This window comes from Oncorhynchus nerka, linkage group LG11 (assembly GCF_034236695.1).
Source record: "Oncorhynchus nerka isolate Pitt River linkage group LG11, Oner_Uvic_2.0, whole genome shotgun sequence".
NCBI classification, from domain to species: Eukaryota; Metazoa; Chordata; class Actinopteri; order Salmoniformes; family Salmonidae; genus Oncorhynchus; species Oncorhynchus nerka.
In genome coordinates, this window is record NC_088406.1 from 36,122,347 (window position 1) to 36,134,876 (window position 12,530).

Below are 12,530 nucleotides of genomic sequence, written 5' to 3' on the forward strand. Positions count from 1 at the left end.
AACTATTCAAAACAACCATTGCATCAGACTGAAGACCGATAAGCTCAAGTTGCAGGTCAGTGGGAGCGTTATCCACATTGAAGGTGAAAGGAGAGGAAACCAACAGCATGTCATTTTCCAAAACAATGGAAAAAAACTCACAGTTCAAAGTACGCAGCAGCGTATACTTCTCCTGCTGGTCATCTGCTAGGGAACAGACTAGTAGTATCGGAAGGTGGGTGAGATTGTTGTCATCTGCTAGGGAACAGACTAGTAGTATCGGAAGGTGGGTGAGATTGTTGTCATCTGCTAGGGAACAGACTAGTAGTATCGGAAGGTGGGTGAGATTGTTGTCATCTGCTAGGGAACAGACTAGTAGTATCGGAAGGTGGGTGAGATTGTTGTCATCTGCTAGGGAACAGACTAGTAGTATCGGAAGGTGGGTGAGATTGTTGACTTCTACTTGGCGGGTCAGGAGAAGTCATTTTTCCGTCAAGGCTTTGACAAGTCTTTTCCTTCAAGGCTTTGAAAAGGCTTTTGCCTTGTAGTTTGGAATTCAGTTCATTCATGAGGGCCATGATGCCATGACCTGTCCTGATTTGTCATAGACGCAAGCTAAAAAAAACTTTAATGAGCAAGCCTTCCTTCATGAATTCGCCTCTGTAAAATGGTATAGAATCAACTTGATCCCCTCTGTCGAAGACGCTTGGACCTATTTTTTTAAATATTTTCAGAGGTATTATTAACACACCCCCATGAAGGAAATTAGAATTAAAAACAGGTTCAGCCCCCGTGACCTTGCAGAGTTACTCCACCGCAAGAATTGCATTTGGCGAAAGGCTCGGCACACGCATACTCAGGCTGACTGGCTCTCGGTCAGGCAAATTAGAAATAAGTGCACTCAGGCTATCCAGAAGGCCAAAGTTAGTTACTTAAAGGAGCAGTTCTCTCTCTGTGGGTCTAACACCAAGAAATTCTGGAAAACAGTTAAAGACCTGGAGAATAAACCCTCCTCCTCACAGCTGCCCATGTCCCTTAAAGTTGATGATGTGGTTGTTACTGACAATAAGCACATGGCTGAGCTCTTTAAATTCCTATTTGACTCAGCCATGCCTCCTTGCCCGTCCAACATTTCCTCATCTCCCACCCCTTTTAATGTGACTATCCCCGATGCTTCTCCCTCTTTTTCCCCTGCTCTGCTATAAAGTTTCTCCCTGCAGGCAGTCACTGAGTCAGAGGTGCTGGAGGAGCTCCTGAAACTTGACCCCAAAAAAAACATCTGTGTCAGATGGTTTAGACCTTTTCTTCTTTTAAGGTTGCTGCCCCTATCACTGCCAAGCCTCTCTCTCCTTTCTGGGGAGGTTCCCATTGCTTGGAAGGCAGCCACGGTTCATACTTTATTTAAAGGGGGAGATCAAGCTGATCCTAACTGTTATAGGCCTATTTCTATTTTGCCCTGTTTATCAAAAGTGTTGGAAAAACGTGTCAATAATCAACTGACTGGCTTTCTTGATGTCTATAGTATTCTCTCTGGTATGCAATCTGGTCTCTGCTATGGATGTGTCACTGCAATCTTAAAAGGTCCTCAATGATGTCACCATTGCCCTTGATTCTAAGCAATGTTGTGCTGCTATTTTTATTGACTTGGCCTAAGCTTTTGATACGGTAGACCATTCCATTCTTGTGGACCGGCTAAGGAATATTGGTGTCTCTGAGGGGTTTTTGACCTGGTTTGCTAACTACCTCTCTCAAAGAGTGCAGTGTATAAAGTCAGAAAATCTGCTGTCTCAGCCACTGCCTGTCACCAAGGGAGTAAGTACCCCAAGACTCGATCCTAGGCCCCACGCTCTTCTCAATTTGCATCAACAATATAGCTCAGGCAGTAGGAAGCTAAGAATAAATATTTTGATGTCCACTCTTGCTGGAACACCCAACATTCATCGTCTACTTTCCTTTTCTTTGAAAAACACATTTTTGCGCAATTTGTGACATGCCTGTCAAATCAAATCAAATTTTATTTGTCACATACACATGGTTAGCAGATGTTAATGCGAGTGTAGCGAAATGCTTGTGCTTCTAGTTCCGACAATGCAGATACAGTAGATGGTATTGAGTGCAGTATATACATATGAGATGAGTATGTAAACAAAGTCGCATAGTTAAAGTGGCTAGTGATACATGTATTACATAAGGATGCAGTAGATGATATAGAGTACAGTATATACGTATACATATGAGATGAATAATGTAGGGTATGTAAACATTATATTAGGTAGCATTGTTTAAAGTGGCTAGTGATATATTTGACATCATTTCCCACCAATTCCCATTACTAAAGTGGCTGGAGTTGAGTCAGTGTGTTGGCAGCAGCCACTCAATGTTAGTGGTGGCTGTTTAACAGTCTGATGGCCTTGAGATAGAAGCTGTTTTTCAGTCTCTCGGCCCCAGCTTTGATGCACCAGTACTGACCTCGCCTTCTGGATGATAGCGGGGTGAACAGGCAGTGGCTCGGGTGGTTGTTGTCCTTGATGATCTTTATGGCCTTCCTGTAACATCGGGTGGTGTAGGTGTCCTGGAGGGCAGGTAGTTTGCCCCCGGTGATGCGTTGTGCAGACCTCACTACCCTCTGGAGAGCCTTACGGTTGTGGGCGGAGCAGTTGCCGTACTAGGCGGTGATACAGCCCGACAGGATGCTCTCGATTGTGCATCTGTAGAAGTTTGTGAGTGATTTTGGTGACAAGCCGAATTTCTTCAGCCTCCTGAGGTTGAAGAGGCGCTGCTGCGCCTTCTTCACGATGCTGTCTGTGTGGGTGGACCAATTCAGTTTGTCTGTGATGTGTACGCCGAGGAACTTAAAACTTACTACCCTCTCCACTACTGTTCCATCGATGTGGATAGGGGGGTGTTCCCTCTGCTGTTTCCTGAAGTCCACAATCATCTCCTTAGTTTTGTTGACGTTGAGTGTGAGGTTATTTTCCTGACACCACACTCCGAGGGCCCTCACCTCCTCCCTGTAGGCTGTCTCGTCGTTGTTGGTAATCAAGCCTACCACTGTTGTGTCGTCCGCAAACATGATGATTGAGTTGGAGGCGTGCGTGGCCACGCAGTCGTGGGTGAACAGGGAGTACAGGAGAGGGCTCAGAACGCACCCTTGTGGGGCCCCAGTGTTGAGGATCAGCGGGGTGGAGATGTTGTTGCCTACCTTCACCACCTGGGGGCGGCCCGTCAGGAAGTCCAGTACCCAGTTGCACAGGGCGGGGTCGAGACCCAGGGTCTATGGGAACGACATCTTCAACGCACGTTCTAATGAACTCGCTCACCGAATCAGCGTATTCATCAATGTTGTTGTCTGACGCAATACGAAACATATCCCAGTCCACGTGATGGAAGCAGTCTTGGAGTGTGGAATCAGATTGGTCGGACCAGCGTTGAACAGACCTCAGCGCGGGAGCTTCTTGTTTTAGTTTCTGTCTGTAGGCAGGGATCAACAGAATGGAGTCGTGGTCAGCTTTCCTGAAAGGATAGCGGGGCAGGGCCTTATATGCGTCGCGGAAGTTGGAATAGCAATGATCCAAGGTTTTTCCAGCCCTGGTTGCGCAATCGATATGCTGATAAAATTTAGGGAGTCTTGTTTTCAGATTAGCCTTGTTAAAATCCCCAGCTACAATGAATGCAGCCTCCGGATATATGGATTCCAGTTTGCAAAGAGTCAAATAAAGTTTGTTCAGAGCCATCGATGTGTCTGCTTGGGGGGGAATATATACGGCTGTGATTATAATCGAAGAGAATTCCCTTGGTAGATAATGCGGTCGACATTTGATTGTGAGGAATTCTAAATCAGGTGAACAGAAGGACTTGAGTTCCTGTATGTTGTTGTGGCCACACCACGTCACGTTAACCATGAAGCATTACGCCCCCGCCCCTCTTCTTACCAGAAAGATGTTTGTTTCTGTCGGTGCGATGCGTGGAGAAACCAGCTGGCTGCACCGACACCGATAGCGTCTCTCCAGTGAGCCATGTTTCCGTGAAGCAAAGAACGTTACAGTCTCTGATGTCCCTCTGGAATGCTACCCTTGCTCGGATTTCATCAACCTTGTTGTCAAGAGACTGGACATTGGCGAGGAGAATGCTAGGGAGTGGTGCACGATGTGCCCGTCTCCGGAGTCTGACCAGAAGACTGCTTCATTTTCCCCTTTTATGAAGTCGTTTTTTGGGGTCGCCGGCTGGGATCCATTCCGTTGTCCTGGGTGAAAGGCAGAACACAGGATCCGTCAGTCACTGTCTGTGCTCGTGCAGTTGTGATTTATAAGTGCCTTCAAAATAAAATGTCCCACAAGCGGTGGGAGTTAAATCATTACACAAAGGCGAGTATTCATTGGGCTTTTAATTTGAATAACAAATACGTTTTTCAATTTTACTATTGCAAATTCTTTGTGAGCTGAGCATGATTCCACGGGCCATATTGAATCAGATTGCGGGACGCATATGGGCTGGCCTTTGACCAGGCCTGGCGTAGACCAATTACAGTTTCCAATCTCTTCAAAAGAATGTGGTGATCGATACTCTAGAAAGCGGCACTACAGTCTAGGAGCACAAGAATAGATGCAGAGCCTTGGTCTGACGCCATTTACAGATAATTTACCACCTTCACCAAGTGCGGTATCAGTTCTATGATGGGGTCTAAAACCAGACGGGAGGGTTTTGTATACATTATTCGTCTTCAGGAAGGCAGTGAGTTGCTGAGCAACAGCTTTTTCATTTTTTTTTAAAGGAATGAGAGATTCAATATAGGCCGATAGTTTTTTTATTTTCTGGGTCAAGGTTTGGCTTTTTCAAGAGGCTTTATTTACTGCCCCTTTTAGTGAGTTTGGTGCACGTCCGGAGGATAAGGAGCCGTTTATTATGTTCAACATAAGAGAGCCAAGCAAAGGAAGTAGTTCTTTCAGCAGTGATTGAAAACACTTTGCTGTACACAGATATCTCTGCCATTTCAGGAGTGAGTGAGTGAGTGAGTGAGTATAAGGATATAAAAAAGGAGAGAGCGCACCATCGTTACTAGTATTCAGGTCTTTTTTGAGAGGGGAGGCTTGATTGCAATTGGCTGTAAACTGCCAGTACAGCAGCAGGAGGAGGATGTAGCTACATGAGAAACAAAGGAAACAGACAATGTCAAAGAGATTTGGTAGAGGTTGTAACCACACAAACAACACTTTTCACTCCAATAAATATCCCACAGTACAACCATAGTAATTACCCAGAGTGGCAAGGACACAGGCAATGGCAGAGTTCAATTAGCCAAATAAGCAACTGTTGGAAGGATTTCACAGGATTTCACACACACACACACACACACACACACACACACACACACACACACACACACACACACACACAACCTCCCCTTCCCTAAGTGAACACTTATGTTTTCTAATCAAAGTCATGTCTGGGCATCTGGCTCGATAAATTCAGACAGCTTGTCCGTGGCTGTGGGTATTGTCGTGTGGTGCCATCACCTACTCTGACAGACCAGGGAGCAGGGACTATACTGTAAGTCAGATCTCTGACAGACAAGGCAGGGCCACAACTATTGACACGATAGGATGACCTGGAAGGAACAAGCTGTCTGGTTGGGCATCTGCCTGGGAGGAATAATCTGTTTGGATGTGGTTCAAAGGTCAGAGGTTGCTTTGAAATCAGGGACCACAAAGGTAAATATGTGGGCATGAGTGTCAATGTTTACCTCTAAAACTGATACGTGACTTGAGGTCAATGCTTTGGCAATAACTTGGCAACTGGGGACCTTAGTATTGTATAGGTAAGAAGTTACAAAAATCCCAATGCCATCAAAATAAAATGCCCTTAGTCTTGAGCCTCTGTGCCTGTGTGTCAATGTCACCTTAGATGACAACATTAACATAACACAAACGTGAGCAGAGTGTTACAGCACTGTGGGTAGCCGTAGCAAATAAAAATGCACTTACAATGCTGTGAAGTCTGCTCTTAACATGTTCAATCAAATGCCATTTCAGCTTTCTCATAAGAACGGAAGAGAAATGTTGTACAAACATTGGGGGGATCGTTGTAGAAAAGTTATGGGGACGTTGTAGGAAAATTGGGAGGTTGTTGAATCAGAGACACAGGCAAGCAGAGCAGTCAGCGCCTCTCCAAGACTTCTCTAATCTATTCAGCAGTCAGTTCCAAAGAGGATTTAATTGTGTGTTGCCAAAGTGTTCTGTTCTGTCCTCAGAATGCTTAGCAGAGAAAAACAGTGTCTTCTACAGGGGAGAGAGAGACATTCTGAACTGACAGTGTGCTGTTCTGTTCTCTTGTTCCCCAGACTCAGACACTTAACCTGCTTCTCTTATTGTGCTCCTCAATGCCCCTTCCTGCCGATAAGGGGGACTGCTGTTGTGTTCTCTTGTTCCCCAGACTCAGACACTTAACCTGCTTCTCTTATTGTGCTCCTCAATGCCCCTTCCTGCCGATAAGGGGGACTGCTGTTGTGTTCTCTTGTTCCCCAGACTCAGACACTTAACCTGCTTCTCTTATTGTGCTCCTCAATGCCCCTTCCTGCCGATAAGGGGGACTGCTGTTGTGTTCTCTTGTTCCCCAGACTCAGACACTTAACCTGCTTCTCTTATTGTGCTCCTCAATGCCCCTTCCTGCCGATAAGGGGGACTGTGTGTGTGTACACACACACACACACACACACACACACACACAAAGCCAAGAGGCTTATACAGTGCATTCGGAAAGTATTCAGACCCCTTGACTTTCTTACGTTACAGCCTTATTCTAAAATGGATTAAAAAAACATGTTCCTCATCAATCTACACACAATAGCCCATATGACAAAGTGAAAACTGTTTTTTAGAGTTGTTTAACAAATAAAAAACAGATACCTTATTTACGTAAGTATTCAGACCCTTTGCAATAAGACGCTAAATTTAGCTCCGGTGCATCCTGTTTCCATTGATCATCCTTGAGATGTTTCTACAACTTGAAGTCCACCTGTGGTCAATTCAATTGATTGGACATGATTTATAAAGGCACACACCTGTCTATTTAAGGTCCCACCGTTGACAGTGTATGGCAGAGAAAAAACCAAGCCATGGGATCGAAAGAATTGTCCGTAGAGCTCCGAGACACAATGGTGTCGAGGCACAGATCTGGGGAATGGTAACAAAACATTTCTGCAACATTCAAGGTCCCCAAGAACACAGTGGCCTCCATCATTCTTAAATGGAAGAAGTTTGGATCCACCAAGACTCTTCCTACAGCTGGCCACCCTGCCAAACTGAGCAATCGGGGGAGAAGGGCCTTGGTCAGGGAGATGACAAATAACACAATGGTCTCTCTGACAGAGCTCCTCTGTGGAGATAGGAGAACCTTCCAGAAGGACAATAATCTCTGCAGCACTCCTCCAATCAGGCCTTTATGGTAGAGAGGCGAGAGGGAAGCCAGTGCTCAGTAAAAGGGACATGACAGCCCGCTTGGAGTTTGCCAAAAAGCACCTAAAGGACTCTCAGACCATGAGAAACAAGATTCTCTGGTCTGATGAAACCAAGATTGAACTCTTTGGCCTGAATGCCAAACGTCAAGTCTGCAGGAAACATGGCACCATCCCTATGGTAAAGCATGGTGATGGCAGCATCAAGCTGTGGGGAAGCTTATCAACGACAGGGACTGGGAGACTAGTCAGGATCAAGGGAAAGATGAACGGAGCAATGTACAGAAAGCTCCTTGATGAAAACTTGCTCCAGAGTGCTCAGGACCTCAGACTGGGAAGACAGTTCACCTTCCAATGGGACAACGACCCTAAGCACACAGCCAAGACAACGCAGGAGTGGCTTTGGGACAAGTCTCTGAATGTCCTTGAGTGGCCTAGCCAGAGCCCGGACTTGAACCCGGATAGCCTAGAACAGAAAATATCTGTGCAGTGACACTCCCCATCCAACCTGACAGAGCTTGAGAGGATCTACAGAGAAGAATGGGAGAAACTCCCCAAATACAGGTGTGCCAATCTTGTAGTGTCATACCCAAGAAGACTCGAGGCTGTAATCTCCGCCAAAGGTGCTTCAACAAAGTACTGAGTAAAAGGTCTGAATACTTATGTAAATGTGATATTTATTTTATTCCATTTTTATGCATTTGCAAACATTTCTTAAAACCCTGCTTTTGCTTTGTCATTATGGGGTATTTTGTGTAGATTGATGAGATTTTTTTTTTTTTTTTTTTTAATCCATTTTAGAATAATGTAACATAACCAAATGTGAAAAAGTCAAGGGGTCTGAATACTTTCCGAATTCACTGTACACTGCAGAACAGCACCAATTTGTCTGGGCAAGGAATCTGCAAGGTGTTGAAAGCATTCCTCAGGGATGCTGGCCCATGTTGACTCCAAAGCGTTCCACAGTTGTGTCAAGTTGGCTGGATGTCCTTTGGGTGGTGGACAATTGTTGATACACAAGGGAAACTGTTGATCCTGAAAACCCCAGCATCATTGCATTTCTTGACACAAACTGGTGCGCCTGGCACCTACTACCATACCCGTTCAAAGTTACTTACATATTTTGTCTTTCCCATTCACCCTCTCAATGGCTCACATACACAATCCAAGTCTCAATTGACTCCAGGCTTAAAAATCCTTCTTTAACCTGTTCATCCCCTTCATCTTCACTTTGAAGTAGATTTAACATGTGACATCAATAAGGGATCATAGCTTTCACCTGGTCAGTCTAGGTCATGAAAAGAGCTGGTGTTCTTAATGTTTTGTACACTCAGTGTATAATGACTGTGTGTACTCAAAGACATGCAAGGTGAAGATATTTTTTTTACCCAAAGCACCATGCTGGTAACAGACAGTTGAAACTGTGATTTGCAATTCTGTTCAAGATTAAGGCTCTTCTGTGACCTGGCTCGGCCCTGCCTTAGTCAGAAGCCTCAATGTGCTTCTGTGTTTGTATAGACTTCAAAAGAGAGAAGAGGTGACGGTCAGAGCGAAAGAGCGCCGCCCGAACACACCCTAGAGAAAGGAACGGTTACAGTAAGAAAAGAAAGAAACGGATTATGTTTTTGTCAGGCCAAATGGCATTAGGACTGAAAGGGAGACCCAAAGAAAGAAAGAGACAAAGCTGGAGAAGCCATCTCTCCTCTCCCTTAGGGTTGGGCCAATACAACTTCTCTTCACCTCCAACACCTTCAGTGGCACCCCCACCTGATCTCCTGGGGGAACTGTGCCTTGGGGACCATGAAGCTGGAGAGCCTAATGACTGCACAAACCTCCTCTGCCTGTGATGTACACTTGTTCACTCCCCCTCAATGTCTTATTATGAATAATAAAAGCAAGAAAGGGGTTATTTAGGGTTGTGTTCCCATTCCCCTTTAAAAGGAATGGACTGGTGGGAAGAAAATGGTGTGGGAGAATCAGAGAACAGTCAGGGAGAGAGATATACAAAAATGAAAGAGAGAGAGAGAGTACATTGGAGCCAGGCCAAGTCCCTCTCCTCTTCCCACTGGGAGGTCTCAGTCTCTTCAGCTACCACTGATCACTATGGATCTCCTGGCAGTGCCTAGACGTTGCTCACCTTGCCTAGAATCAACACACGCCACACTCACTCAGTATATTTCTCCTTGCATGCACACACAAACACACCGATGCGCACACATACAGATGCACATGCCAAGCACTCTCACACAAGCCCAAAAAATGAACCAAAATTGATTCGAAAAGTAAACAGTAAAGTTTTCAAAAGATTGATTTCATGCACTAATTGCATGACCCCCCAAAAAGTTATATGCTGTGGATCAATGCAGTATGAAACAACATTAACCTGAATAATGGCAGCAAGCGACAACAAATCCATATAATTATTTCCATTGATGAAGCCAGGTAAATGGCTGCTGCCTCTGATACATTTGAAGGGTAAATCACATCACAGAACAGCTTCACACAGAGACATCAAACTGAAAAAGATAATTGTACATTCCCCCGGCCCTCATACAGGGCCCTTGGAGAAATCACACTTTAATTCAGTCATATCACCAGCCCAGGCTGACACACACACACAAACACACACACATACCCCCCACAGGTCCCTCAGGCCTCATTATGTGTCTATTTTATTTATATTATGTGATGTGGAATCACATTACACTCCCACATGGGTCGCTGGCTGTCCTCTGGAAGGGCACTCATTCCCTCTAAAGTGGATTGTTCATACAGTACTGTATCAATGCTGACATGGTGCTCCATTAAAAGTATCTATTCTAACGAGAACGATGGATAGCGGGACGGAGGAAGGGAAATGGTTATGAATCTGAGTATTAGTGTCTTGCAGGAATACATCCACATCATTAACATTGTCCTCTAAAGCTCTCTACAATAGACATGTTTATACTCCAAGACCATTATCCCAAGGGGTTTAGTGATCAGATCCGACTATCCGGATTACATTTCCATCAGAAGTCCTCAGAGAGCCCCTAAGATTGACTTGACCTAATGTCAATCATTAACCCTGAACGTTTAATTGAAAAAAACATCAAAAACCAAAACGGACTCCAAATGGCTTTATTCTGTGCCAACATAACTCAATTAAACTAGGTGGTCAAATGAAAACAGATCACCACCACTGATGAACGTGACAAGCAGCACTGAGCAAATCATGAACTTGAGAGGAGTCACACACACACACACACACCTGCCAACAGCAACCCCCTGGTTCAACCACAAGCTCACTAATCAGCAATGCAACTCGGTTGGGTTCATTTCAGTCCCAGTAGACATGTCGCTAACTACTCCAATCCAGATGTCCATCAAAGGACTGAGTATGAGAAACAAATTGCAATGACATGTTCCTTTGACTGGATGGAATTGGCACTTGACGAAGAGAGAAACAGGGACACTTGAGTCATTCCTGGCTAAACTGACTGAATCAGTGCAGTCGACAGAGGGCAGGGAGAGAGAGCTCCGTTGATCCCAATGGGGAGGCATTTATATTGTTTTGTGATGGGTCATGTGTGACACGTTTGGGTTATCCTAGAATAAATCATCAACTGCTATAGTCAAAGGCCATCTAATAAACCACTGAATAATATAGTGAGAGGATGCTTTCTCAAATCAAATGATTTGTCACATGCGCAAAGTACAACAGTAAAATGCCTACTTTACAAGCCCTTAACCAACAATGCAGTTTCAAGAAAATACCTATAGCACACTTTTTTTTTAAAGTAAGAGATAAGAACAAATCATTTAAGAGCAGCAGTAAATATCAATAGACGGGCTATATACAGGGGGTACCAGTACAGAGTCAATGTGCGGAGGCACCGGTGTATTGCATTTCCGGCGCCGACAGAGATGGCCGCCTCGCTTCGCGTTCCTAGGAAACTATGCAGTTTTTTGTTTTTTTACGTGTTATTTCTTACATTAGTACCCCAGGTCATCTTAGGTTTCATTACATACAGTCGAGAAGAACTACTGAATATAAGATCAGCGTCAACTCACCATCAGTACGACCAAGAATATGTTTTTCGCGACGCAGATCCTGTGTTCTGCCTTTCAAACAAGACAACGGAATGGATCCCATGCAGCGACCCAAAAAAACGACTCTGAAAAAGAGGGAAACGAGGCGGTCTTCTGGGCAGACTCCGGAGACGGGCACACCGTGCACCACTCCCTAGCATTCTTCTTGCCAATGTCCAGTCTCTTGACAACAAGGTTGATGAAATCCGAGCATGGGTAGCATTCCAGAGGGACATCAGAGACTGTAACGTTCTTTGCTTCACGGAAACATGGCTCACTGGAGAGACGCTATCCGAGGCGGTGCAGCCAACGGGTTTCTCCATGCATCGCGCCGACAGAAACAAACATCTTTCTGGTAAGAAGAGGGGCGGGGGCGTATGCCTTATGGCTAACGAGACATGGTGTGATGAAAGAAACATACAGGAACTTAAATCCTTCTGTTCACCTGATTTAGAATTCCTCACAATCAAATGTAGACCGCATTATCTACCAAGAGAATTCTCTTCGATTATAATCACATAAGCGCGAACCACTGCTTTTAATCTGTCATGTATTGTCATGTTATGTCTTGTTCCTGTTCTTTCTCTTCACTTCGTTTCCCCCTGCTGGTCGTATTAGGTTACCTTCTCTCCCTTTCCTTCCCCCAGCTGTTCCTCATCTCCTCTAACTACCTCGTTTACTCTCTCCCACCTGTTCCCTTTTTTCCCTCTGATTAGGTCTCTATTTCTCTCTCTGTTTCTGCTTCTGTCTTTGTCAGATTCTCGTTTGCTTCACCCTTGTCCCGTCCTGTCGTAATCTGCCTCTTCATCAGATGCTACGTGTGATCAGGTACCTCTGTCCTCTACAACCCGCGCCTACCCGGAGAGACCAGCAGTCTGTTGCCGCTAACCCTGCTATTCTCCTCTGCTGCTAGAAGGGGACTCTCCTGTAAAGATCAGAGGACTTTATGATTTTTTTGTCGCCCTCTCTGCGGGTTGTCTATTTTGTCAACCGATACATCTGAAGAGGATTTATGTCTTCCCTGTGTTTG

At 45.0% G+C, this 12,530-nt stretch overlaps 1 protein-coding gene across 1 annotated transcript in view; it reads right to left on the bottom strand.

Annotated features, from left to right (window-relative positions):
* Positions 1-12,530, bottom strand: part of tyw1 (tRNA-yW synthesizing protein 1 homolog (S. cerevisiae)) — a 62,102-nt gene that overhangs the window by 9,794 nt on the left and 39,778 nt on the right. The window contains 3 exon segments of the mRNA XM_065024064.1: positions 6,753-6,755; positions 9,197-9,270; positions 9,965-9,989. Coding sequence (XP_064880136.1) covers positions 6,753-6,755; positions 9,197-9,270; positions 9,965-9,989 — 102 coding nt within the window.